Raw genomic sequence first — 27,437 nt, forward strand, 5'->3', positions numbered from 1 at the left:
GGAAACACATTTACATTTTCAGAAACAAATGTACATTTTCAGAAACAAATGTACATTTTAAGAAACAAATGTACATTTTAAGAAACAAATGTACATTTTAAGAAACAAATTAACATTTTAGGAAACAAATTTATATTTTAAGAAACAAATATACATTTTCGGAAACAAGTTTACATTTTTAGAAAAAAATTTACATTTTATTAAACAAGTTTACATTTTCAGAAACAACTCTACAAGAGGCAAAACACAGATACAAATCCTGAAACAAATTAACAAAAAGCCGGTTCCACGCGGATAGGCAACGTCCTAAAGACTGAATGTGATGTGACCTCATTTAGTAGTTCAAATAAATAATTAGTAGTTCTGCTACTCTCTGGAAGTCAGTTAGTCAGTCAAATTTGTTTCCTAAAATGTTAATTTGTTTCTAAAAATGTAAACTTGTTTCCGGAAATGTATATTTTTTTCTTAAAAAGTAAATTTGTTTCCTAAAATGTACATTTCTTTCCGAAAATATATATTTGTTTCTTCAAATGTAAATGTGTTTCCAAAAATGTATATATCTGTTTCCTGAAATGTAATCTTGTTTTCAAATTTATTGGAGTTTTTTCGAATGTAAATGTGTTTTGCACTTTTCAGCCACCCTACTTTACATTAGAAGAACCAGAAAGTAATAGGATGCAAATCCCATGAGTTGTGTGTTGGGTCATTGGCATTGTCTTATGGCGCGTCTGCCGCTGGCATCTCAGGTGTTTCAATGTTGTCAGTATAATGGAGTTTACGGTCCTATTTTCTTATCAAAGTGTCTTTGGTATATATATTGTATGTTCCGTGACATGAAATACACTAAAATATTACAATACATCTTGAACTATTGTTAAACAAGCCCTTTTGTTAAGTTGAATAATTAATACCAGATGTTGTTTGAATAATATGAGCATTGTTGCAGAGTATACAGTATTAGAGCTGAAACTAAAAATAATATTCATTGTTTTACAATCTGTCTTTTGTCAATTACTTAGTTTTTGATGGTAAAATGTTTCCCGAAGCCCAAATGTGTTGTTTTAAAGATGAATTGATTATTAAGAATCCACTAAACAAATCTGTAATGAATTGAGTAATGTATTGAGTACAGTACACCCAGTTATTGCCCAGTTCAGTGGCAGTACATGTATGATATGAGTTTTGTGTGAATTTGCAATAAAATGTAAATTTTGGTGACTTGTGAACTCTTGATTGTGTTTCACCTTTCCTCTCGTGAAACTGTCACAATTTGTACCAGGGAATTCACCCTCTTTTTGTTATGTCATTTTTTTCTACAGCACCATGAGGCCAAAATGTCCATTTTTACATTGGACAGATTGACCAACATACAGATCACGTACAGTACTAGATTTAAGTTGCTCACCATAACAAAAACATATTGTGTTTTATCTACTGAGAAATAGTAAGGCAACTTTTTGCATCATTTTATCACGTAGATCAAACAAGAGTTGTCTTTGTATGTACAGCATTCATTTTGCAAGTCAGGGTAACTTAAATTTGCAAGTAAAGTTAACTCACTTTTGCTAGTAAAGTCAACATTAATATTGCTAGTAAAGTCAACTTACCACAGTTGAGTTGCCTTTGTTTGCAAAAGTGAGTTGACTTTACTTGTAAAATTAATGTTGTATAAACAAAGACTACTCTTGTATGATCTATGGGATAAAATGATGCAAAAAGTTGCCTTACTTTTTTTAAGTAGATCAAGCTCCATATTTTTATCAGTGTATTAGCGAACAGGAGGTGAATTAATGGGTGCTTCTCAAAGGAACGACTGCTTCCTAAAACTCAGATGAGCTCAGTACAGACTCCTTTTCATTCAGTTAATTTTCGTGAATTGACGTTAGACCTTTGATGATGTACCAGCTAAGATATGCAGCTTTCCGTTTGAGAGGCACCCATAGATAAGTTTCGTTGAACTGAAAACGGCTCTGAATGAGTCGTTGATTCCCATTGATAGGATCAATTCTAAACTTCGGAATCGACTCTCAATTCCCAATGCCTTGGAATCGATAAACCGATTTTTTGGGGGGCCGGAGCACGCTTACATCATGTACAAGATAACGGAGAAAACTCCTTTTGCTAATATTCTGCCTAATAAATGTATAATTTATGACACGCATTGATTTACATATTGCTCTGACATATCTTAAAATATGTCAGTTCCATTGTTCTGTCTCAAGATCCACACCAGTAACGTTTTCTTCTAAGGCATTTTTGCAATAGCTGCTTAAATATCTTAATTTAACTAAATCCTAGTCCTGGATAAACCCTGTCTGTGAAACCAGGCCTAAATATCTGAAATCTTTTTGCTTATTTAGTAAATGCATCTTGATTTAAGAATATCTTAGTATTTTTGTCCTGTTTCTAGTCAAAATATCTATGGACAAAAAAAAAAAAGTCTTATTTGGAGTGTGTTATAAGCAGTGTTGGGGTAACACATTATTCAGATTATCAGAATCAGATTACTTTTTTTAAGTAACTAGTAAAGTAATGCATTACTTTTGAATTTCTGAATAAATATCTGAGTTACTTTTTCAAATAAGTAATTCCAGTTACTTTCCCTCCCATTTATTCATTGACAAGTCTCCTGTCAGGAAATTGGGAGTACACATTATGTTACTGTAGTTCAAGACTAAATGTGAACATGCATTAATTCATCTCACTCACAAAAACAGATTCAGTTTTCTTCAAAATGAATAAAAACAGTAAAAATATGACTCAGAATATGATGCAAACTTCCAATAATTGAATATGTTAAAGAACACAAATAACCTTAATGTATTTAATCCCATTTTATTAACCAGTGTCTTTGCTGCTGACCTTCCATGATCCATTTCAGCCACATGAATAAGCAAAAATTACTTTAGATAAACTAACATTTGTGCTTCATGATTTTTTTATTGCTGAAGAGTGATCTTCTCCTGCATGAAGGTACTTTTTTTCCAGTCTGAGGTGAATCCACTTCACTTTTGGTGTGAAAGTGCTTTAACATTTGCCAAACTTAGAATTTTTTATATATATATAAAAAAGAAGCAAGCCCTGTCTAGATTTAAAAATGCAAATCTAATGTAATGCATTACTTTCCATAAAAAGTACCCAAGTAATGTAATTAGTTAAATTTTAGGGAGTAATGCAAAATGGTAATGCATTACTTTTAAAAGTAACTTTCCCCAACACTGGTTATAAGCATCTCAAACTCATTCAGAGATATCCAAGAGTTTGTGTGCAGCAGTATTTACGTTTTGACACACTGAAAACGATGGATAATTTACACATTGAACAACCGTCTAAAAGATCACAGTAACACACTTCACTCTGAAACAAGAAGTGCATTAAACTTTTTATTTAATTAAATTACATGTTTTCTGACTTAATGATCTCACTTAGTCTTCGTTTAGTGTGATGGTTAGAATGTATAAAACATAACTGGCCAAATGGTGATCGACAGTTTTTATACTCACAAGGGCTGATTTTAAAGGCAAGTATTCAGGAGCAATCCACACAAAATATAACGAATTGGAAAATCAAAATTTTGCAGCATTTCTAAATGATCTGAATTAAAACTGTGTTACAGATAAAAAAAAATTCTCATATGAAATTCAGATAAGAGAAATATGACTTATTTGGCTAAAAACCTGTGCACAGCAGCTTTTATAATATAATTTGCATCTAGACAGATGTACTGTTACTTCTTTCTCGACAGTAAAACTTTCGACTTTCGAAAATGGATTTCACGTCACAAAAACAGCCTTCTTCCACTTTAGAAACAGTTCCAAGGTGCAGAATATGCCATGTTTATGAAACAGAAAAGCTAGTTCACACATTCATGACCTCTAGACTGGACTATTGTAATGCATCTTTAATAAATAAGCTACAATTAGTCCAAAATGCAGCTTCTAGAGTTCTTACCAGATTAAGAATATTGGGATGACTGTTATAATACAAAATCAACCGCATATAAGGCATAAAAGCCAAACGGAAAGCAGTACACACAGGCATACGCCGTATGAAGACAAGACCACAAATATTAAAATCTAAATTTAAGAATTTATCAATCTTTTCAGAACAAGAAGAATTCTTTATCACCATTCGCTTTTGATTTCAAGCTTAACACTTAGATCATTTTTGTCCTCCACGTTTAACACACAGGTCTCTTCCTTTTTAGGAAAGTGGACCTGCAACTCATTATCTGGCAAGTTACCAGTCTTTAAGGAACTGCAAGTATTACATCTGTCTTTCTTTGGATGGTAAAGACCCAGGTTCTGCTCTTTAAATTCTTCTGAGAACACTTGCCTTGAGAAGGGTCTCAGCATCTTTTCTTCAGCAGCATGATGGTAGACTTTATACAGACTAGTCATGGACTGGAAGACAGGCTCCAGGTACTGTTTTGATGTTAATGACCCACAGTAGCAGAAAGCCACCTTTGGGAGATCCTGCAGAAAACTCTTCATGAACTCACGATCCTCACGTCTGAGGTTTGCTGCTGTATTCTGAGGTGTGTTTCCTGTGTCTTGCACCCAGTTAAGAGCACACCAATCCCCTATTCCGAGTGTTGCCAAAAATAAACTTTTACACACCCTTCTTCTCTGTCCATCAACTTTTAAGAAGTAAATAAGAGTAGATACCCTTCTGGAATTTTCACAGCCCCTTCTCCTCATTACTGGCATTACATCCACCAAACCACGCACATACGTTTTCTTCTCTTCCCAGTTCATGTTCTCCCAGAAACATTTAAAAATCTTCTCTCTGTCTGCTTCTTCAATTGTACCGCATTGATGCTTGGAGGACTTCACACATCCAGCTGACTGACATCTTGGTCCCATCACTCGGGGCTCCATGTTAACTTGTTCATTCCTGCTAATCCCAACATACGGTTGTCCCATCATTCTTCTCCTTTTATTAACACTTTTCTTCCAACTTCTTTCATTCTGTCTTCTTCTTCTTCCAACTCTATCCTCTTTGGTGGCATCAACAGATTCTAAAAAAACACCACAAAAATGTTTGTATTTGTATATAATGTGTACTACTGCTGTGATTTCTGCACATTATACTTAGAAATATCAATTCCAAAGACTGCTTTTTTAGTCTCACTCCTGCCGGGTTTTATTCCGCACACACCTGCTCCATTATATACTCACTTTTTGTTCAACCGCTGCCCGCATAGAATAATTTTCTTCCTGACTGTTCCCGCTAAATTCATTTCTAGAATCTCACATTTAACCATTAGGAAACAATATAGAGTATATAAAACTTTTTTTTTTCAGCACATCCATTACATTTCCACGTTCCATTTTTAAGACGTGTTATCGCCCTTCGGCGCAGCTGAAAGAGTTCCGTGTTCAAGTGCACGCAATAGGCTAAAGCTGGCCACAAAGCCCCGGCAAAAGTATAAAAGCCTGTTATAGGATTGTGAAGGACAAGGTGTTATTCTCTTCCTCACCACGGGGGCAGTAAAATGCAATATTTTCTCTATAAGTCATGTCATGGTATAAAAGAAGAGTACAACCTGCAATGGCTGAAACCTGGCCTTGTCAAAATGGCCAAACTTGGCTTTATTGAGGGACTTTAGTTTTATGCTCAACTGAAAAAAGACTTTTTGTTCTGTGGAGGAATATGCTGTTTGATATGGAGACTGTAGAGGAAATTAAAAATGTTCTTTTATTTACAAAGATCTTCATCTCACCATTGATTCATCATTTGTGTATGGGTCTTCCAGTTTGCTAGGAACTTTGGTACTGATTACAACAGGCATAGGGATTAAGATGGACAACTATGTTGGCATGTGAACTGGAAAATATATTTATTTTATTCACTCTATCACTTTTTATTAATCATCCGTGGACTGTGACCTGCTTTTGATTCTACTAAGGTTTTTTTTGTGTGTGTGTTTGTTTGGTGGTTCATTTTCTTATGCTGTAAGTGTTCTCAAAAAAATTGAAATGATTTGAGATGTGTGCTTATTGTTCTTACTAAATATAAAATATCAATTTTGCATTTAATAAGGGACTGCAATTGGTTACCTTATTATAAATTAAGTTGTATAGCAGTTTTTGGAATTGGTTAAACCAAAGACCGTTATAAAAGTAATTCTTTATTTTATAAAAACACAACGTTTTATTAATATTGTGAGTGCACACAAATAAAAGTATACCCTTTAGAGTTCTGAATGATGCATTACTGTTACCTTTTTGACCAAAAATAATGCCATTTTTAAAATTGCTTTAACTGAAAAAAAATGTAAGTGATTGCGCTGGCACCTCCATGTCCTAAAAAAATGCATTTAGCTTTCACTCTCCGCTATTAGGTGGATATGCACATATGTAGGTTAAACGTTTAAATTAGCATTGTTATATGCTATTTTAGCCAAGTCATGATTTGAGAAAGCAAAACTGATCAAACATAGACTATAATCAACTCACTGTCTGGCACTGGTCGCTTGGTCGTTACTTTAAGAAACAAAAAGCTTATATTTAACAAACAAAAATGCTCCAAACATTTTTTCTAAATTAACTTAAATATAAAATAAAAAAATAATAATTCTAATCACTTTACCATTACATACAAAACCGAACTATTTTAATTGCTAAAACAGTAGTATAAGCTGTTTTAGGATAAGGGGAAGATGTGTGCGCTCAGAATAGCAACAAAACATTGTGATTTTGTAAAATAATGAAAGCAAACAGGATGCGCTTTCTGCTGTCTGTGAACTTGAATGGGTCACTTAGAAACTCTGTGGATACTTGCCTTTCAGAAATGAAAGATATATCCATAGAGAGTTAAATTTCTACTTTCAAATGAACCAATTCAAATTGAAAACATATTTTTTTTGACAGTCAGTGTTACCGACTTTATCTCTTAAGTCGGAAAAAAAAAGCACTTATCAATAAATTATTGAAACGTTAATGCAGTCTCCTTGCGGTTTTTACCTGACACATTCATTGCGCTGTGGCAAGTTTTATGCATACACTTGATCACTTATTAGGCTATGTGGGCAATTAAAGGCTCATTATTGTGATTTAAATGATTTTTTTTTTATATAAATGTATGATTAGTCGACAAATGCTTAACCTTTAAATGCATACCTCGGGAAGTAATTTACTACCCTCTCCCTTCTTCATTTTTTTTTAAGTTTGGCATCAGCTTTCTTAGTATTCCTTAATCTATTCAATATGAACAATAAAACAAGAAAAACTTATTAGAACTTTAGATGACGCCAACCCTGAACCAACACACCAAACTTCCATTTTTTTCTGAAAATGCAGTTACTATTTTAAAAGTATTCACTTTTTTGCTTAAATACCATCATTTCCTTACTGCCTGAATTGTATTACATTAAAACTGTACATTAAGGCCCGGTTTCACAGACAGGGCTTAGACTAAGCCAGGATTAGGCCATAGTTTAATCAGGACATTTAAGTATTTTTTATAAACGTGCTTAGAAAAAAACATTACTTGAGTGCAAAACAAAGGCATTGATATATTTTAAGATCAATCAGTGCCATTTTATTTCAGTTGAAATAGTTCAGACTTACATTTTAATCTAGGACTAGGTTTAAGCCTTGTCTGTGAAACCGGGGGAAAATGTCATATGGACTGTGACACAGTCACTCTTAATTATAATGTAGAAATATGCATTTTCTGTAAAGCTACTTTGAAACGATATGTTCTGAGGAGTTACACAAAAATTGTGAACTGAAACTTGTGATTATGCAAATTGAAAAGTTTTGATACTCAATATTGTTTTGACTGTATTACTATAATACATTTTTACCATTGCCATTAAAAACTGATGGCTCACCTTTTTTGATTATGAAAAATAAGCATAAGTAAATACTAAAAATTAACGGTTTACATTGTTTTTAATGTTACACAATATACTTTGTATTAAATTGTCAAATAAAACGGCTTTAATTAGGACACTAATATGACATCCAAAAAAAAACTGTTTATTTCTGTAGACATTCATACATTTTAATAAGGATCAAATGACTGATCTCAGCTTTCATAAGAAAAACCAACCTGTTTGTTCCTCAGTATCTTCTTGTTTCAGACTGAATACTTCTGCAATCCTTATGCCTTCATTTTCCTCTTTAATTAACGCCATCTTTATAATAGTGTCACGTGGATCTTAGATGCTTCACATGAGATTTTCTGTGTGTCTGGAGATTTAAAATAAGAATAATTAATAGAAAATCCAAACTAAATCTTTAAGTCAATTAGAGTAAAAGTTAATGGTCTTAAATGATCCAAATAGCCCAAAAATAAATAAATCTTTCTGTTAATAAGTATTTGTAAGTAATTTTCAGTGGTATATTTGGCATTTAATAATTTCTAGATTACATTCAATAGATTCCACTTTCATGAGAACTGTTACAGCTTTGAGTTTGTCGTTTTAAATGCATTCACACTGTTTTGAGCGCTTCGAATCACTGAATCGTTTTGAAAAGAAATTGATTCAATTGACTCGGAGTTTCAAAAAGCTCCGTTTCTCATCACTACTAATCAGTGACTGAATTCGTGTTTACTGTAAACTGATTCACGAAAAAGGGAGCGAAATGAAAAGTATCGTGTTTGTTATTCACGTACAGATTTCCTCGTGTTTTCCTCACATACATAAAAAAAATCATTTAAAAATAAATATTAAATATTTGATGAAACACTGCAACGTTACAATGAATGATTATCAATTAATTTTACATCCTTGTAAAAACGATTACACTGCCTTAACGATTTCTAGAGATTTAAACACTGTAAACTCTTAAAAACACCAACCTCTCTTCAGCCGAATCACAAACACAGGAGCGCAGTCTTATGGCGTCACATCGCTAAAACAAAATAAAAGTCCTGTGTTGGCCATTAATACATTGTGTATGCAGAAAACATATACATAACAAACATATGTCCGCTGTATTCTGAGTTTAATTTCTGGTGAAATGGGTTTCAAGAAAGAAATAAGAAGTTATTGCACAAAATATTGCTAAAATACTATTTTGTATTTTACGCACCTTTTTATTGATATAGGTTTTTAATGTTATCATGTCCTCAGTGCAAAGTAATCCACTTATAATCCAGAAATATTAACCATGAAATTATAAAAAACTTAAAATATTTATAAATAATGTTATAGACTAGGCTAAACTGCAACTACTTATACATATGAAACGATAGTTATTTTTGTTACAATTTAAATACTTTACAGTGTCTCTAAAGTCACCTTCCACCCTGTTAGTATGTGCTTTATTCTCGCCTTTGAAAATAGACTGCAATTCCATTGAGACCATTTTCAGGAAGTGATATTGTTAATTTTTCCCACTTGAATTCAACTGTAATATATATATATATATATATACATATGTGTGTGTGTGTGTGTGTGTGTGTGTGTGTGTGTGTGTGTGTGTGTGTGTGTGTGTGTGTGTACCAATAGCCAAAAATACCACCAAGATATTTTGTAAATTTCCCACTTTAAATATATCAAAACTTTATTTCTGATAAGTAATATGCATTGCCATGAATTTCATTTGGACAACTAAACAAAGGCGATTTTCTCAATATTTTGATTTTCAAAGTTGTATCATGGCCACATATTCTCCTATCCTTACAATCACACATCAATGGAAAGCTTATTTATTCAGCTTTCAGATTATGTATAAATCTCAATTTCGAAAAATTTACACTAAATACTGGATTTGCAGTCCAGAGTCACATTTAATTCCATCTTTGTTATACCTGATAATGAGCTAATTAGTTAAACCAAGGGGGCTAATCAATATACAGTATATTTCAAGAAACCGCTCCACTTTCAGTTGTTTCAAAATTTAAAGGTCACATATTATGCACATTTTTGAAGGTTTATGTTAGCTTTTGATGTCCTTAAGAATATATATTTGCGGTATAAGTGCCAAAAACCATCTCAATATTTTTTACAGCTCCCCTCTTTGGAGCTCTGTCAAGAACATCCGTCTAATTAACATTCATGAGCCTCTCTTCTGATTGGCCTGTTGTTTTCTGAGTGACACACGGCCAGCTCTGTGTGAACAAAATCCAGAACCGATACCATAAAGGCTGTGATGTAGTGATGATGCACATTATCGTGCGACTCTTCACGATGAAAAATGTGTGCAAACTGGAATGAAGCAGCGATCAAGGAGTTCCTCACTATCAGCGCTGAAGCACAGATCTGTCGGCAGTTTCAGTTTAGTGCAATGCATGCGTTGCATTACACCTCACATGTCTTAACGTGATCTTTACAGGTTGAGTTTAAAGCACTCTCAGATTTCAGAAAATCACTGTGTGAATAGCTGGGTTTCAGTCACGTGATTATGATGACGTGCAAAGGCGGGGCGGGAGGGCAGGAAGTAAACATGGAGAATACGTCTATGGAGGAAACCGTTGTGGAGAGTCCGTATTGTATGAATTTAGAACCAGTTTCAAGAAATAGATACAAGGAGTTATATATATTAGGGCCGGGACTCGATTAAAAAAATAAAAAAAAATTAAAAAAATTAAAAAAAGTAATCTAATTAATTAGAGGCTTTGTAATTAATTAATCGAAATTAATCGCATTTTAATCGCATATAAATATTTGACCTGAGAACAGTGAGCAGTACGTTTTTTCATATGGATTTTTAGTACACCATTGAATAATGACTGAATACATAAGCTTAAGCAACAAAATATTGTTTATTTTTGTTCAACCAAGTCCAACAGACCGGTGCAATATTGCCATTAACTGTAGCAATCGGATATTTAGAAATGTAGTAGCCTACATTTCAGAAATTCAGGTACCCTATAGGTGTAGGTACCTATAGGTAGTAGTAATGCGCGGGTCGTCTCGGGTAACCCGCGGGTCGGGTCGGGTTCGGGCGGGTAAAGAAATAGTCACTTTATTTGCGGGGCGGGTCATTAAAAAAAAAAAAAAAAAAAACGTATGTGTCACAAGGAGTGTCAGAGACGTTCGGATCCATTTGCAGCATTTATTAGGTAACACAAAACAAACAAACACAAAGGGACCATGATGGTAATGCCAAACGAAACAAAACCTTTTAAATTTCTGTTAATTCTCAATGAGCACTTTTGTCTGACAGAAAGAGTCTGCTTAATCACGAGTGAAGCTGGTAACGCTGTTTGTGGATTTGTTTAATCACTCTCTGCTAAGATCATGAGAGATTTAATGTCTTCTTTTATTTTAGCTGATTTTGTTTAAGGCTGTGGCTGGAAATCAGTTGTATGTTTGGAGTAGGGATGCTCATTTCGGTTCATTTTCCTGACCAACAATGGCTGCTCATTATCCGAACATTAACCGTTAACTAATAAAATTAGAATAATAAATTAGTTTAAAATAAAAACAGAATGCACGAGTATCTGTGATGATACATAAAAAAATACAAGCAAATGTTTTATTTTAATGTGCAAACAGCAGCATACAGAGCAACAAAAACTGTGTTCACATATACTCAAATTATCACGCACCAGCATGTTCTGAGAACAGAGAGAAAAAAAAGAAAAAAAAAGAAGAAAATAAATAGGCCTATGTTAAATATATATATAAATTAAATAACTATCTAATTAAGATGACAAAACTAAAACACACTGAATCCTTCTATGCGCTTTGAAGAACGGGACCAGTCTTATTCTTCTTGTTGGACATACAAATATATAGCAGGCCAACCTATACCTCAGTGTGTCAACACGCTGTATGGATAGACTGGAACGCTGCCTGTTAACTTTTAGATCCGCGACAAAAAAAAACCCAAAAATCACAAAAATCCTTTCAATTTGTGGTTCGGGAGTTCTCATCCACTGGTCATAAGTATGTGGAGAAACGTGCTTTACAGCATTCAGCAATAGCCAGTCACAGACATATCTGTTCATTTCAGTAGCCAATCGGAGGCGGCTAAGTTACAATCCACTCATCACCCAAAGTGTTGGTTTTCAGTTCTGTGAAAGTTTTGCAAACTCTCTCATTAACCTCCTGGAGTCAAGGGGGACGCCGGCGATGCCAGTTGCATGTTTTGAAGAGAGGAGCAAAAATAACCTAAAATGCTCTGCCATTTCTGGTCGTACATATAAGAAATCTGGGTCTACTTTTATTTGTGTACACTCACAATATCAGTCAAACATTATGCTTTTGCAAAACAGGGTTCACATTCAGCAGTCTCAGTCACCACACATATATTTTTGAAATGCATCTTAAATGAACTGAAACGAGGCGATTACGTGACACACACACATAAGAGATATCACTATCAGAAGCTTGATATCTCTAATTTTAGATGAAGTAACTCCTACCGAAAACAAATATTCTCTGATGAAGTAATCAGTATGAAACCAACATGATGTCCAATCTCTCCTGTCTGCTTCATTATATTTAATGAAGCTATTTTCGCTTTTCATATTATAATTGTCCACGTTAGGGCGCCTAATGTAGACACCCACATCAAGGTAAACAAAGAAGCGAGACTTTTCCCCCCCAAGTCCATCTGGACTACTTGTCCTTACTGGGAAAAGATGCGCTGTCAGGAATAAAACTTACTTCAGAGGATGGACACGATGTGACACACGGCTTGGTCCAGCAGAGGAGATATTTACGTGAGTAAAGGTCATTGCACAATGCCTCCGAAATTTTCATCCTTCAAAAAAAATTTGGATCGGGTTCGTTTTTTTGGCATCCGTGACAAGCATTTTGAGAGGTGTTTTGACAGTTCAGAGCCACCATAAAAGCGAACGCCAAAATACAAAATTGCATCTGTCAAGTTCATCCACTTCGTCTCGCAGCACAAAGCACTTTAAAGGTCCTTGTACACTGAGTTCACAGAAACTAGTGGTCTTCTTTATAATACGTGGCTCCAGTAACACTAGCAAAGCATCAAAGTTTACTGACATCCTGAAATCAACTTTGAATCACCCAGGATAATCCCACAGTTTATTAATAAGGAGGTGCGTATAAAAAGTATTCTCTCATTCCTCTCTTTCTATCTTATTCTCTTTTTAAGAAGAGAGTGGACAACAACATCATTCTGTTTCACATTGTTTTGGGGTTTTCCCCCCGCAACTGATGAATTTATACGCATCGGATGCAGTGTGCAAGGTTTCTGTATGTGACAAATTTTTTGAATTATGAATGTGCAATGAGCTATAGTCTTTCTTTTATTCGTCTACTTGTTAGTTGTTACTGTGACAGAACGTGTACACATTTTACCAGTTAAGACTTTTTGCAAACTATAATTCCTGACTACAGCAAGTGAAACATTATGATGTTGAGCTTTACTGATATTCTAGTGTAAAACAAGTTCCTTGACTACAGATGATGAGTTTTGCAAGCACTAAAATACCAGGTATGATTTACATGTTTCACTTGTTGAACAGAATTCAGAAAATAGTTTTCCAAAACAACACCAATTTGGTTCACATCCCTGTGGTTAGATCACATAATTTGACCGTTATTATGTATATTTTGATACTGTGTTGTAAATAAACTACAAATAATCTAAAACTACATCCTTTGAATCTTCTCACATCTTACTTGACACCAACAGTTTCATTAATGGGCCATTAGGGGAGGGCTCTTTGTCTCTCAGGTGTGAACTGCTGAATATTTATGGGTTATTGCCACTCCTTCGCATATTCCCTTTCGATCACAAAACATGTTTTAGAAAAATTACCTCAATATATTGTTTTCTCTGAATGAGTGAACGAGATGATTTTCACATCATTTTGTGAAAAAAAAAACCCTAGTCTACCACATCCAATTCTCAAAAGTCTTGTGAACAAATCGTTTGTATGTGTTTTATGGCCTTATTTCAGTGACTTTAGTTTTTCCACTAACCACGCATTAATGTTTTCTCAAGAACACAAACATGTACATTCATGCTGCTTACATATTATTGTAGCCCAATTTGTGCTAATTCCAATGTAATTCGACTTTTAGTTATGAATATGTTTTTAAGATACTGAAAAAAAGCACAAATGTCAGGACATGTCAAAACTTCTTCAGGGCCTCAAAACACCCTCAGACCCCAGAGGGTTAAAACAAAGAAAGTGTAAATGTAAGTAATTCACACATCTTTAGATTGTAAGGGAAACCTTACAGCTGTCGCACTGCGCTGCATTGATTTCCTGTAAGGCTGTGGCTGAAGTCAGTTGTAGTTCTTGACCTCTGCTATTTAGTTCTACCTCCTGGCTGAAACACTGTGCTAATTAGCAAATCAAGGTCATTGGAACAAAATACTGGGGAGAACTTTTACTTTCTGAACCTGGACTTTCCACCTCAGCATATACCTAACCAGCTTATCTGTTTTTTCTTTCAGCAGTTTCAGCAGATCACTAATTTCTACGAAAATGAAACCCAGAAAGTTGAATCCAATTACGAAAATCTAGATGACCTCCAAAACATCACTGGAGATAAAAAACAGTCCAATACATGCAATGTAAGTGAGATGTCAAAATCAGATACTTAGGCCGGTTCTTGAAAGCTATAGAAGGGTGGGCTGGAAGATATCATGGGTGGGCATTTATGGCAGATATCATGGGGGGTTGGGGAATATTGTAGGGGGATACAGATATTTATACTGTTGATATTGCTATATTAACTACCAGAGGTGGGACTTTCAAGTCACAAACAAGTCTCTCAAGTCTCAAATCCCAAGTCCTCAAAGAGTTAAATTTAATAAGATAATTGACTACTTAATTGACGATTGTGCATTAGTGATGAACACCTTTATTGAGAATTACAGAGGATCAGAAGTTGTTTTATTGGCTAAAATGATGCCACCATCATTGAGATCAGTGTTTGCTTTATCTGGGCTCTTGACCCTTGACCTCTGTTTACTGTTTTTCTGTAGTAATGCATGTGGTGTTGTAAAGCAAAGAGATCAGTGCTGTGAGCAGCTATGAACTGCTTTATGTGGTGAGGTAGTCATTATTAGCTGGCTTGATTACACTAAAGATTATGTTTTTCTTTTTTTATGTTTAGGGTTGTCAACTACTTGTAGAGTTTTGCTTTAATCATTACAAAGAATTAATTTTTAAAACTACTTTAGATGATGCATATAAACAGGATGCGATTTTCCCCCCTCTGGTCTATGCATCCGTGCCTCTGCTGGATTATTTTTATCCATGGTGGGGATAAAATGTCCCGCGAAGCCGCTCTACACCCCGATCTAAATCAAATTATTCGTGATACATGCTTCAAAGTCGTCTGAATCAAATGATTCGTCATACGCGCTTTGAAGTTGAACGTTCTGAATCAAATGATTCACGATCCGATTGGAGTGCTTCAAAATAATGAATCTTTTTGCGACACAGTGGTTTATTGATTCTGAGTTTCCAAAAAGCTCTGTTGATACTTCGCTCACCTTCTCTATAAAATGTATTTGTTGTTTGAAAATAAATCATTACTATTAACAGGCCTAATTTACAATGTGTTTATTAAATTGTGATCACATAATACAGCTTCCGTCGTATTAAAAACATTATCTGGTTCTTGCCTAAAAAGACGGGTATATAATGTTAACAGATTACACTAACAGTTTGGTCAACATCTGCCTATGGAGAGAGAAAAAAAATTTTTCAAAAGCATCCCCCCTCTGTTTTTTTTTTTTCACAAAGCGCACCCTGCATATAAATAATTAATCTCCTGTATTATTTAGACACACAGACATCAAAAACCAGCATATGAATCTCAACAATGGTGACAATCAACAAAATTCTACTTCAAGCTTTTCAGTCAACAATGTGCAAATTCATAAATATTTGCTGTGAAAAACAATATTGCAATTGCATAGAAGCAAACAGCTTTGAATTTCTAAGAGGGTCAAGAGCCCAGCTAAAGCAAACACTGATCTCCATGATGGTGGCATAATTTTAACCAATAAAACATCAACTTCTGATTCTCTGTAATTCTCAATTACAGCAGGTGTTCATCACTAATACACAACCATCATTTAATTAGCCACTTATTAGTATATCAGCAATTTTCAACGACTGATTGCAGAACAGCTGAACCATACATCACAGCAGTCACACTGCCGCAGGCTCATGCCAGTAGTGGGCGGAGTCTCCTGCTGTGTCCCAATTCGCATACTATCCGTCCTAAATAGTATTTGAAAATGGAATTAGTATGTCCCAAAATCGTAGTATGCTTAAAAAAAGTATTCCTGGATGGTCTACTACACTGTAAAATCCAATAGTTTACCTTACTTAGATTTACTTAGTTATCTTTACTTAGTTGCTATACTTACTAGGTTGTATTAAGTTACAGCTACTTTCAATGCAAGTAAAACAATTTACTTACTGCTTTGAGTGACGCTTACTTAAAATATTCAAGTAGCCACAAAGGAACCAATGACATTAAGAAACCAGTGAGAGGCAGCGGTGCACTAATATGTTGCTAATTTCCTAAATAAAAAAGAAGAAGAAAATAAAAGTTTTTGAGGTGGGTCAATAGTTAATCTGCAGTTATTTTTCACAACTTACATTCACTTATTTCCCAAAGTCATCTTGAATGTTGTTTCAATACAACTGAAATATTTGAAAGAACATCACATTAACCTGACTTCATAAATTTATGTTAATTTTCATAAAATGATGTTTGTACCTACCATCATAGTGATTAATGGTCCCTTTGGTTGGGCAGTTGGAACTTTATTTATTTTATTGTAATTTTGTTCCTATTGATGCAGCAATGCAACATGGAATCAATATTATTGATTTTAAGGGACAAAAAGTAATATGCAGGTTGCTTTTAGAAAGCAACCTATTTAAATAAATCATTAGCTTAAATATTTTTAATATTTACTGATGAGCTTTTAAAATTTCATTGTTCTTCATAAACACATTGATACACCTAATTGGGTTGAGATTATCATTAACTTTATGTGGTTATGTGCTCAAGTCACAGACAGACTTCAACATTCAGCACGCTAAACACAAAAATGGTAACAATTCAGTTTTATTTATTTTTATTAATTGTGACAATAACCAGTTTATTATTTGATTTGCTCTTTTTGTTGTGCTACTATTGACACAAGACAGTAAATAAATTTAGCAAATAAAAATAACAACAGTAAAACAAACCAATTGCATAATTTATGCATGCTGCAATGCACTCTGGGAGTCAGTGAGTAGCTATACTAAGTCAAGAGTAAACCTTAAGTAAAGGATCAAGTAGCCCCTACAGTTCTTTTTTAGTTGCTAGAACTCTCATGTAAGTAAACTATACTAACTAAGCATTTGTCAGTACAACATATTATTTCTATTTCACTTTACTTAGTTTTTTTAAGGCAATCGGTTTCCAAGCTTTTTTTAAGTAAGCCCAACTAATTAGATTTTACAGTGTACTTAACTTCAGAATTGGAAGTACGGATCAATGCGCACTCTAACGGCTAACATTGCCCACAACACATTGTGCAGTGAACAAGGATTCAATTGGAACTACAAACAGGCATAAAAAAAAGTGCAAAAAAAAAAAAAACTACAAACATGGCGGATATACACAACCAACGGACAGGTAGAGAAAGGGGTTTAAGTGATAAATAATCAATGTGTAACCTGATAAAAAATATTTATTTAATGGTATCTGTGTTATATTTCATGTGCAGCAACATTATGAACTTTTATAATGATAGGTTTGGAGGACCAGAAAAAAGCCCTTCTGAAGCTTTCACAGGCAGAAACAAATGAGAGTCTGAGATGAGAGTCTGCTGGCCAAAGAGCCCTTCATATTTCACTTTGAATTTAAGGATGATATGGACATTTTCCTTAATGAGTGACTGGACAAAACATAGCTCAGGATTAACTGCATGTTCAAAGAGTTTTGATTTATTTTAGGTTTAACCTAATTTAGTTAGGTTTAACTTGAGTGATGTGTGGTTATTATTGTTGTTAAATGTGTGCCTTCTGTGCTAGAACTTTTGTGTGATTTTGTAATCAATTTGCGTTCACCATCTTGGAACAGTCAACTTGATGTCATTCACCATACCATAGGTTCGCAATATGGCGGATGGCTTACGTATAGCGGCCCACAGAAACAGTTGCTAATTAGGGCATTTACGTATATCTATTGTTTTTTACTATGTTGTTACCCAGCATGCATTACAACATGAAGCATTTTGTTGATTGTCACCATTGTAGAAATTCATATGCTGGTTCTTGATGTCTGTGTGCCCGAACAGCCCAGACCTTAACATTTTCATATGCATTAAATAGATTCAAAAATCATAATGTTTTCAGGAGCAACACTTTGCACTAAGAATATTCATAAATATGGGCCTGTTCTTGTTTATATGTCTGGTCAGTACACTCGTTTTGAAACATGAACTCACAATGTTGACATTTTTCTGACTTTACAGATCTCTGAACCCAATGGAGAAGAAAACTATTACATCACATGAGGAGTGAGTCGTCAAAGTTAGATAATGCATCACAGATGATCACATGACCTCTGTAGTACGCTGAAAAAACACATGCATTCAGATATTTCGAGATTGGTTTCAGGCCTCATTCAAATGTGGAAATAAATCAGTTATAAATCAAGTATATGCCAATGTGACTGTAATGTAAATAGGCAGATCAAATTTTCAGAGGCATTGCCCGGATAGCAACATAATGTTGGCCCAGATCCGACCCACATCTGCCCCATGTGGAATGAAGATCTGATTCTGGCCCACATGTAGCGTGGCATGATGGCACTTGGGTGGACCGTTCCTGTTTGCCAGAGACCCCTTTTAGCCTTTTTACATTTGCATATAAACTAGAGACATGGCCCCACGGTCTACATTTATTAAATGCCCAATGTCCCCCCCCCCCCCCCCCAAATGCCTGGTGCCCTTCGAACTACCCCCACACATAAACTCATTCTTTGTATTTATGTCATAATTAAACAGTACAAACTCAATATGGTATATGCATGTGTACACTGTAAAAAACAACCTATAGAATCTACTCAATAAAATGAGGTAAACTGATGTAACAATTTGCACTCAGTTTGTTTGGGTAGATTCTATCCTATATATCTGAGTAAACAATACCTGAATTTAAGAATCTACTCAATAAAATGGGGTAAACTGATGTAACAATTTACACAGTTTGTTTGGGTAGATTCTATCCTATATATCTGAGTAAAGAATATCTGAATTTATCAGCTAAGAAAAAGAAAAAAAAAAGTAGGTAAAGTCTACACAGCAAAGAGCGCAGTATTAAATGAACTCTCCCGGGAGTTTATTTGAGTCCATACTCAGAGTGTTAAAATCAACACTGAAGCAGTGTCAAAGCTAATCAGGTAATTAAGTGATTCATTGAGTGGTGATTGAAAATGATTGAAGACACCAACATTTTTATGTCACCATTATAGTGGTCAGTGTTAGCATTAGTTGGGCTCTTGACCTATAGCTTTTTAGCATTAAGTTTTGTTTAGCTGTTTAGCTAAACCAGCCAGACAAGCTAAAGAGCAAAAGTCATGCAGTGGTGATAATTCTGGTTTAAAATAAGCTTAATTTGAGCCACTGGAATCGTTTAGAGTCTAGTCTTTCAGTTCTATATTCTTTGTTTATTACAACTGCATTGGGGTTTCACAGCAGCAAAAAATAATAAAAACACTTTTTTTTTTTATTGGCATTTTTACAAGCTCCTCTGATCAAATTTTTTTTAAAAATTGCTCTTTTAGGCACACACTGACATCAGGAATCAGCATATGAATCTCAACAATGGTGACAAACAGCATATTCAGAAACAGAACAACTCTAAACATCACGGAAATAATCAGCTCATAATTTATTCATGCCGCAATGCATGATGGGAGACATGGATGAGTTTTGATTGGCTACAACATACGTTTTTGATGGTCACCATTGTTGTGATTCTCATGCTGATTGTTGATGTCTGTGTGTCTATATCTAAAATATGTGTATATTTTTGTCAAAATAAGCTTCAAAATTAATACTCTGATTAATCCAGCATAAATAACATAAAACATAACTCAGTTATTCTGGTCATTACATTATGACTTTGTCAAAGCATGTTCAACACCACATAATCTAATTTCTCCTGGTTTGTCTGACCATTATAACTCAATTAGAGCACCCAAACAAAACCAAATGTTAAGAAGTTAATGGTAAAGAGCTAAACTAATGCTAACACTGACCACTATAATGGTGACTTACAAAATTAGATTTTCTTCTTTTGGCGATTCTGCTTTTTAACATCACACAGGTCTTTAATAATGGTCAATCACCACTCAATGAATAACTTAATTACCTCAATAACTCTAACACTGCTTCAGTGTTCATTTTAATACTCTTGAGTATGGACTCAAACTATTGGGAGAGTTCATTTAATACTGGGCTTTTTGCTGTGTAGACTTTACCTACTTTTTTTAGTTTGTCTTAGCTGATCAATTCAGGTATTCTTTACTCAGATATATAGGATAGAATCTACCCAAACAAACTGTGCAAATTGTTACATCAGTTTACCCCATTTTATTGAGTAGATTCTATAGGTTGTTTTTTACAGTGTATGTATACTCACAAGTGCATTAGCACAGTTATAACTCACTATTTGTATTAGTTAACCTCTGAATGCTTATATTCCAATGTATGAATGTATCTCTGCCTTGATATCTTCTAGACGCTTCATTCTTGGTATTGAAATTATCTGCTCTTTATTTCCTAAATAATGGTGTATGCTATGTGATTACAAAATGCATCACACTGTTTGTACTATACTTTGGGTAAATCTGAACCAAACTCTCCAGACCAGCCATAAACATGCAAATGGGCCATAAATGGAGACAAAGAAACCTTCTCCTCCTTAAAAATCCAAGCTTTGTATTGCTCATTTCACCCAAAGGTGGGTGTGACAGAGAAACTATCAAAAGTCCCTAACTCAAACCCATCCTTGCTCAGAACATTCAAGATACTTCAAGACTCATCATCTTTGAGTTTAACGCTCCGGTTTATCTTCAAGAATCTTTGTTGACCTGCTTTGGATTTTCCGATCTTCAGTGGAATTAGAGAAAATCTCCAGCGGTACTCGTAAAGAATTCATTGAGAACATCCATTGCCTACCGCATCAGGACTATTGTTTGATAATAAACCAATGTTTAAAATTATTTAGATGCGTGTTTAAGTTGAGCTCCTTGATTTTAATTCTCTGATGATTCTCATTAGGTTGTGGTTAATTAATGCTGAATTCAGCCATTCTTTGTTCTCTCTTTCCTCACTTACTTTCTTTATATATAGGTTTTGCTTAGATTTGTTAGCTGCAGTTTCATTTATTAAAGCCGATATATTCATGATGGATTGTCTCTGTGTGCTGCTCACAATTGTTTTTGCTACATGCTACATTTTGATTTTACTACAAGCCAAGTCACTGCTAGTACTGACTAAAGTTGTAAAGTTAATCTTTCTTGGAATATTAAGAATTAGAATTGATAAATGATTATGCTGTCTATTCGGTGGACGAACAGATCAAATAATTGTAATATTGATTCTGCTAGTTAATTCTGGGATCTGATCTAAGGGGATTCCATTTCGAGCGAATTGGCTACACTCTGATAGCAAGCAACCGTTGATTCAATGTTAAAAATAGTTGATTTGTCAATGTTAATGACACTGAATTAATATCACTTTTTGCACCCACTATTAATGTTGAAAAAAATGTTGAAATTTCAACAAACCACCATTGTGATTAGTATTTGCTTTAGTTGGGCTCTTGACTCTTTGTACTTTAACATTAGATTTTCACTGTCACTTGTAACAATCTGCTCAAATACATTGGTTGAACCCATGAAAACTAAGATCTACTGAGATCAGATGATGGTGTTTATAATTATTGTGCACTTATTTTAGTAATTGTTAGCAACAGTGTTTTTTGTGTGTGTGAGTGTGAATAATGATACTACATTGTGAGATTAAAGCAGTGATACAGCTATCATACTGCCATTAATTAACAGAAAATACACTGTAAAAAATTTCAGACCCCCCCCCAAACTCAAACTTTTTTAGTGACTGATCACATCTAAACTTTTCAATTGGCCCAATTGGATATTCTGCTAATTGAATTTTATCAATTGTGGCAACAGTCTGTTAACATTGAAAAACAAATAAAGTCTACCAAACAATGTTATTGGCCCAATTAAATATTTTAAATTGTGGTCGCATACATTTTTTGTTTTACCTAATTCAGATATGTATATCGGTAAATGTATATTGCTAAAGCAACCTTACTGAATTGTTTATTCCCTGTTGTACCAAAAGAAAAGGAAAAAAATATTAAATGATGATACATTGCCACATTTTAATCATTTTTAATGAAATCTTCAACATAATATGAAAATTCTTTAAAATTATAAATACACAGTAAACTTTCTTCAGTATAAAATGTAATAACTTATCTGAGATTACTTCAACCAATGTTCAGTGTATTGCCACTGAATATTACCATTCTCACAAAAGGTATTCTGAGCTCATGAAACTGCATCTTACCTACTTAAACATTAAATGTAAAATACATTCATATATTAAAAATGTCAAAAACACCATCAAATTTAAGTAATGGGGAGATTACTTCAACCAGTGTTTACAGTAAAATTCTGTCATTAATTACCCTCATGTCGTAATTAGCCTGCATAAACGTAAAAAATAGAGTAAAATTATATTTTTATTTCTATATCAAAATTTATATTCTATATCTTAATTTGTTTTCTGAAGATAAACAAAGGTTTTTATGCGTTTGGATTGAAATGAGCGTCAGTTATTAATGACAGAATTTACATTTTTGGGTTAACTGTCCCTTTAAGTCCTTGCAGTACTCACGATGAGTGCATACAATAATCCAAAGAGTACAATAAATGCATTTCCTAAGTTGTCGAGCTTCACCTCTTCTTCCAGGACAACGGAGACATTCAATCAATCAGTCACATTTAGTTATTCAGAGCTTTTAACAATACGGGTTGTGTTAAAGCAACTTTACAGTATTAAATAAGACAATAGTGTCAATAGTGCCAAAGTTCGTTGTTGCAGCAAACTCAGATTTGCAAAGGTCTCATCTGGTTCCCATGGTCTTGCGCCAACGGCCGTCTAGGTGAGGAGTTCTTTACTGATGATCAGTCTCTGGGGCTGATCTAGTTGATTTGGTCTCTGCTGACATTCAGGGCTGTAGAGCTGGTCTCTAGGTGTTGATCCACCATCTGGGCTGGGTACAGACTGGATCTGGCGGCTACTGTGACCTCGGAATAAATAAGAACAAAACAGACTAATATTAATGTAGAGGCCATTCTTCTTACAATGCAACAAGCACATCAGGTGTTATGGGAAGTGTTCCCAGCTCCAGTTGACCTAACATTCAGCACATTTGACATGGCCGTTGAGGTGCAAGTGCCACTGCTTACCATTTCAAGAAGTTCCATTTTCATTGCAGTTGTGTGGTTCTCCAAAGGCTTGGTATTCTGCAAAAACAAAGTATAAAATAGCAATGTCAATACTAAGTCTACATTAGGATTAGCAGTCTACATCCAAGCCATGTTTCATGGCAGCTCTCAAGAAAGCAACTCCTCACAAATTACATCTAAGAACTAATAGTATTTGGCATTAATATGAAACAAAGATTCACTAAAGAGAAATACTCACTGTGAAATTCGTAATGGTTCCTTTTCTATACCAAACGGTGCTTCTTGAGCTCAGACCTGGCAATGGTGGGTTACACTAATGTGGAAAAAAAAAAAAAAGTTATAGCAGAAACATATTCCTTGTGTCTCATAAATTGTACATAATCATTATACAGTGAGATAAAATAACATTCAGGCGTGTTTTTTGGTTTTTGCGATATACAGGATAATGTGAAAGTGTCATGTATCTGGTCTGTCTTCTCATCATGAACTCTTGCACACACATTCTGGACTGCAATCCCCATAAGCCACTGCACCAATCACTGCACACAGCTGCTCCTTGTTTCCCACTGAACTGATTGCTGCATACACCTGTTTCACATTTACCCACATGCATTTAAGCCACTCACACACACAGCCACCTTGCGAAGTCTTATTGTTCCCATGGTCGTAATTCTAAGCGTTTATCTCTGTGTTGGATTCTCTGTGTATGACTCTGGACTGTGTACCCCGTTATTGATCCCTGCTGCCTGCCATTGCGACCATTGCTTGAGTATTGAACTGTTTCCCGGATTACCTACGTTGTTCCTGTTTTCTGGTGATTATTCCTGCATGTTGACGATTCTCAATAAATGCTGCAAATGGATCCGCACGTCTCAGTCTGACTCCCTGTGACAGAAGACTTCGCCACTACAAGGATCCAGCAGCTTTATTCTCCAGCATCACAATATGGACCCGCATGAGTCTGTAAGCAAGATGGCCTCCCTTCTAGAGTCTCTTGACAAGATGACCTCCCTTCTAGACTCTGTTCGCAAAATGGCTGCCCTTCCAGAGTCTGCTCTCAAGATGGGCCCCCTTCCACAGCCATGGCACAAGATGGCTACCATCAAATCAGAGACTGCGCCGCCAGAGCGCCCTCCAGTGACTGCGCCGCCAGAGCGCTCTCCAGTGACCGCTCGTTCAGAGCCTGCTCTTCCAGAGTCTCCGCTGGAGACGCCCAGCCCTCCTGAATCTCCGCTGGGGTCGTCCAGTTCTCCAGAGCCCGCTCCTCAAGAGCGCTGTCCAGAGCCCGCTCCTCAAGAGCGCTGTCCAGAGCCCGCTTCACAAGAGCGTCGTCCAGAGCCCGCTTCACAAGAGCGTCGTCCAGAGCCCGCTTCACAAGAGCGTCGTCCAGAGCCCGCTCCTCAAGACAGCCTTCCAGAGCCTCCGCTGGTTCAGCCCAGCCTTCCAGAGCCTCCGCTGGTTCCGCCCAGCCTTCCAGAGACTCCGTTGGTTCAGCCCTGCCTTCCAGAGCCTCCGCTGGTTCAGCCCTGCCTTCCAGAGATTCCGCTGGTTCCGCCCAGCCTTCCAGAGACTCCGCTGGTTCCGCCCAGCCTTCCAGAGACTCTGCTGGTTCCGCCCAGCCTTCCAGAGACTCCGCTGGTTCCGCCCAGCCTTCCAGAGACTCCGCTGGTTCCGCCCAGTCTTCCAGAGACTCCGCTGGTTCAGCCCTGCCTTCCAGAGCCTCCGCTGGTTCAGCCCAGCCTTCCAGAGCCTCCGCTGGTTCCGCCCAGCCTTCCAGAGACTCCGCTGGTTCCATCCAGTCGTCCTGAGATTCCTGTCTGCCCGGTTCTGGTCACGGAGCTCATGCATGGACTGTTCCCACCCACCCTCCCTGCTGCTCCAGTCCCGCCACCTCTGTCTCCTGACAGTCCCTCTGCTCACCCACATCCCACCTTCGGTGCAGAGGACTTGCCGTGGGACTGCCAGTCTCCATCGGTGTCCAGACTGAGGGATCCCTCACCATCACCTCCAGTCTCAGAGTCCTGGACTCCACCTCGGCCCTCCGACCCTGCGGCTCCACCCTTGGCTCTGTGCTCCCTCGTCTCCGTTGTCAGCCGTCGGCCCACCAGCTCCTCCGGGCTCCATCGTCTCTCCGGCTCCGCCCCGGTCAGTCGTCGCCCCACCTTCGCCTCTGGACTCTACTCCTCCGGCTGCGCCTCGTCACTCCGTCCTGCCGGCTCTGTGGACCTCCTCCCTCCCGTGGGCACAGCCTCGATCCTCTGTCACTCCGGCTCCGCTGCGTACCTCCGGACCTCCATCTCCGCCGGGGTCGCCAGAGCCTTGGGTTCCGCCTTGGCCCTCCGGATCCTCTGTGTCGCCCAGGACCATCGACTCTCCGGTTCCACCTCGGGCTCCACCGGCTCCACCTCCGTCGGTCGGCCCCATGCAGGAGCCAACCCTTCCTCCATCATGGCTTCTCCCTCCGTCGGCTCCGCCTCAGTTCGGGGTTCCAGTACCCCTACATGGACCTGGCCCTCCATCCCTCCCCCTGTTCCGCCTCCGCTCCACCACCCTCCAGGTTGTATTATGTGGTTAGAGCGTCTGGAAGCCGCTCCTTGGGGAGGGGCTCTGTCATGTATCTGGTCTGTCTTCTCATCATGAACTCTTGCACACACATTCTGGACTGCAATCCCCATAAGCCACTGCACCAATCACTGCACACAGCTGCTCCTTGTTTCCCACTGAACTGATTGCTGCATACACCTGTTTCACATTTACCCACATGCATTTAAGCCACTCACACACACAGCCACCTTGCGAAGTCTTATTGTTCCCATGGTCGTAATTCTAAGCGTTTATCTCTGTGTTGGATTCTCTGTGTATGACTCTGGACTGTGTACCCCGTTATTGATCCCTGCTGCCTGCCATTGCGACCATTGCTTGAGTATTGAACTGTTTCCCGGATTACCTACGTTGTTCCTGTTTTCTGGTGATTATTCCTGCATGTTGACGATTCTCAATAAATGCTGCAAATGGATCCGCACGTCTCAGTCTGACTCCCTGTGACAGAAAGCCCACATTGATAAAACAAAATTATCAAAGACAATAATGTTATATGTCGCACACCCCTAACCTTACCCAAGAGGTAAATGCATGAATTCACACTTATTCAGCAAAATACAATGTAATGTACGTGACTCATGACTTAATAAATACAAAGCTCACTACTCACCATAACTTAGAAAATCCATCTGTAAATGATGTTTTGTCGCCCTCAGCATCGTCTCAGCTTTCTCGTTCTCCCGCTCACAGGAATTTGAATTCACTCCACCAACGGTTTCTCTCATGCGCATGCGTATTGGCCTTTTCTGCTGCAAAGCTTGTTCGGCTAAAACTGATTTTTCACTTCTGGTTGGTAGATTGGCTGAGCACATTTTAATATGTTTGGCGAATATATATTTTTAATTTTAACTTCAAACCTTCAGCTAAAATTACTTCAATGCATTATTTTGTTTGGGGATAATTATTGGGAAGCAATTAATTGAGTCAATATTTATTTGTCAGTTTCCACAATTTTTCAATAACGAAATTTTTTACAGTGTACACAGAAAAAAAAACTAGTTAAAACGCTAAATCAATTAGACCTCAACAATCAACATATGAAACTCAATAATGGTAGCCTGGGTGTCCCCATGCTGCCTTTCGTGCAGCGCGATTTTATTCACGCTGGAAAGCAGCATGGAAACCATGGACCAAAATTTCACCTCAGATAGGGAACCAATCACAGAATGGGGAGGGAGCAGCAAGACGATGACGCCTTCTATGCGACTCACCGAAGCAGTTTGTTTATAACTATGGATCCAGCATGGCAGCAAGCTATCATTCAATGCATCGCTTCCATTATGAGCGCATACCGCGCATCTACATTTGAAATAACAAATTTTAGCACAAAAGACGCGACATGTGAACGGCCCCTTATATAGTGTTCTAAGTAGTTTAAAACGCAAGTTTATTTTGAAAAAAGAGCAACTTT

The 27,437-nt window shown here is 36.7% G+C and overlaps 1 protein-coding gene across 1 annotated transcript; it reads right to left on the reverse strand.

Annotated features, from left to right (window-relative positions):
• Nucleotides 1–3,411: 3,411 nt before the first annotated feature.
• On the reverse strand, nt 3,412–8,197 carry LOC141325694 (uncharacterized). Its single transcript, XM_073834452.1, has 2 exons — nt 8,062–8,197; nt 3,412–5,020 (listed from the first exon to the last, which is right to left on the reverse strand). The coding sequence occupies exons 1-2, from the start codon at nt 8,144–8,146 to the stop codon at nt 4,125–4,127; spliced, it is 981 nt and encodes a 326-aa protein (XP_073690553.1). The 5' UTR covers nt 8,147–8,197; the 3' UTR covers nt 3,412–4,124.
• Nucleotides 8,198–27,437: the final 19,240 nt, after the last annotated feature.

This window comes from Garra rufa, chromosome 2 (genome assembly GCF_049309525.1).
Source record: "Garra rufa chromosome 2, GarRuf1.0, whole genome shotgun sequence".
In the NCBI taxonomy this organism is placed as follows: domain Eukaryota; kingdom Metazoa; phylum Chordata; class Actinopteri; order Cypriniformes; family Cyprinidae; genus Garra; species Garra rufa.

Coding starts and splice junctions, on each gene's coding strand:
- LOC141325694 (XM_073834452.1), bottom strand. CDS start 8,146: ATGGCGTTAATTAAAGAGGAAAATGAAGGCATAAGGATTGCAGAAGTA. Junction 5,021..8,061: donor AGATACTGAGGAACAAACAG/GTTGGTTTTTCT, acceptor GTGTTTTTTTAG/AATCTGTTGATGCCACCAAA.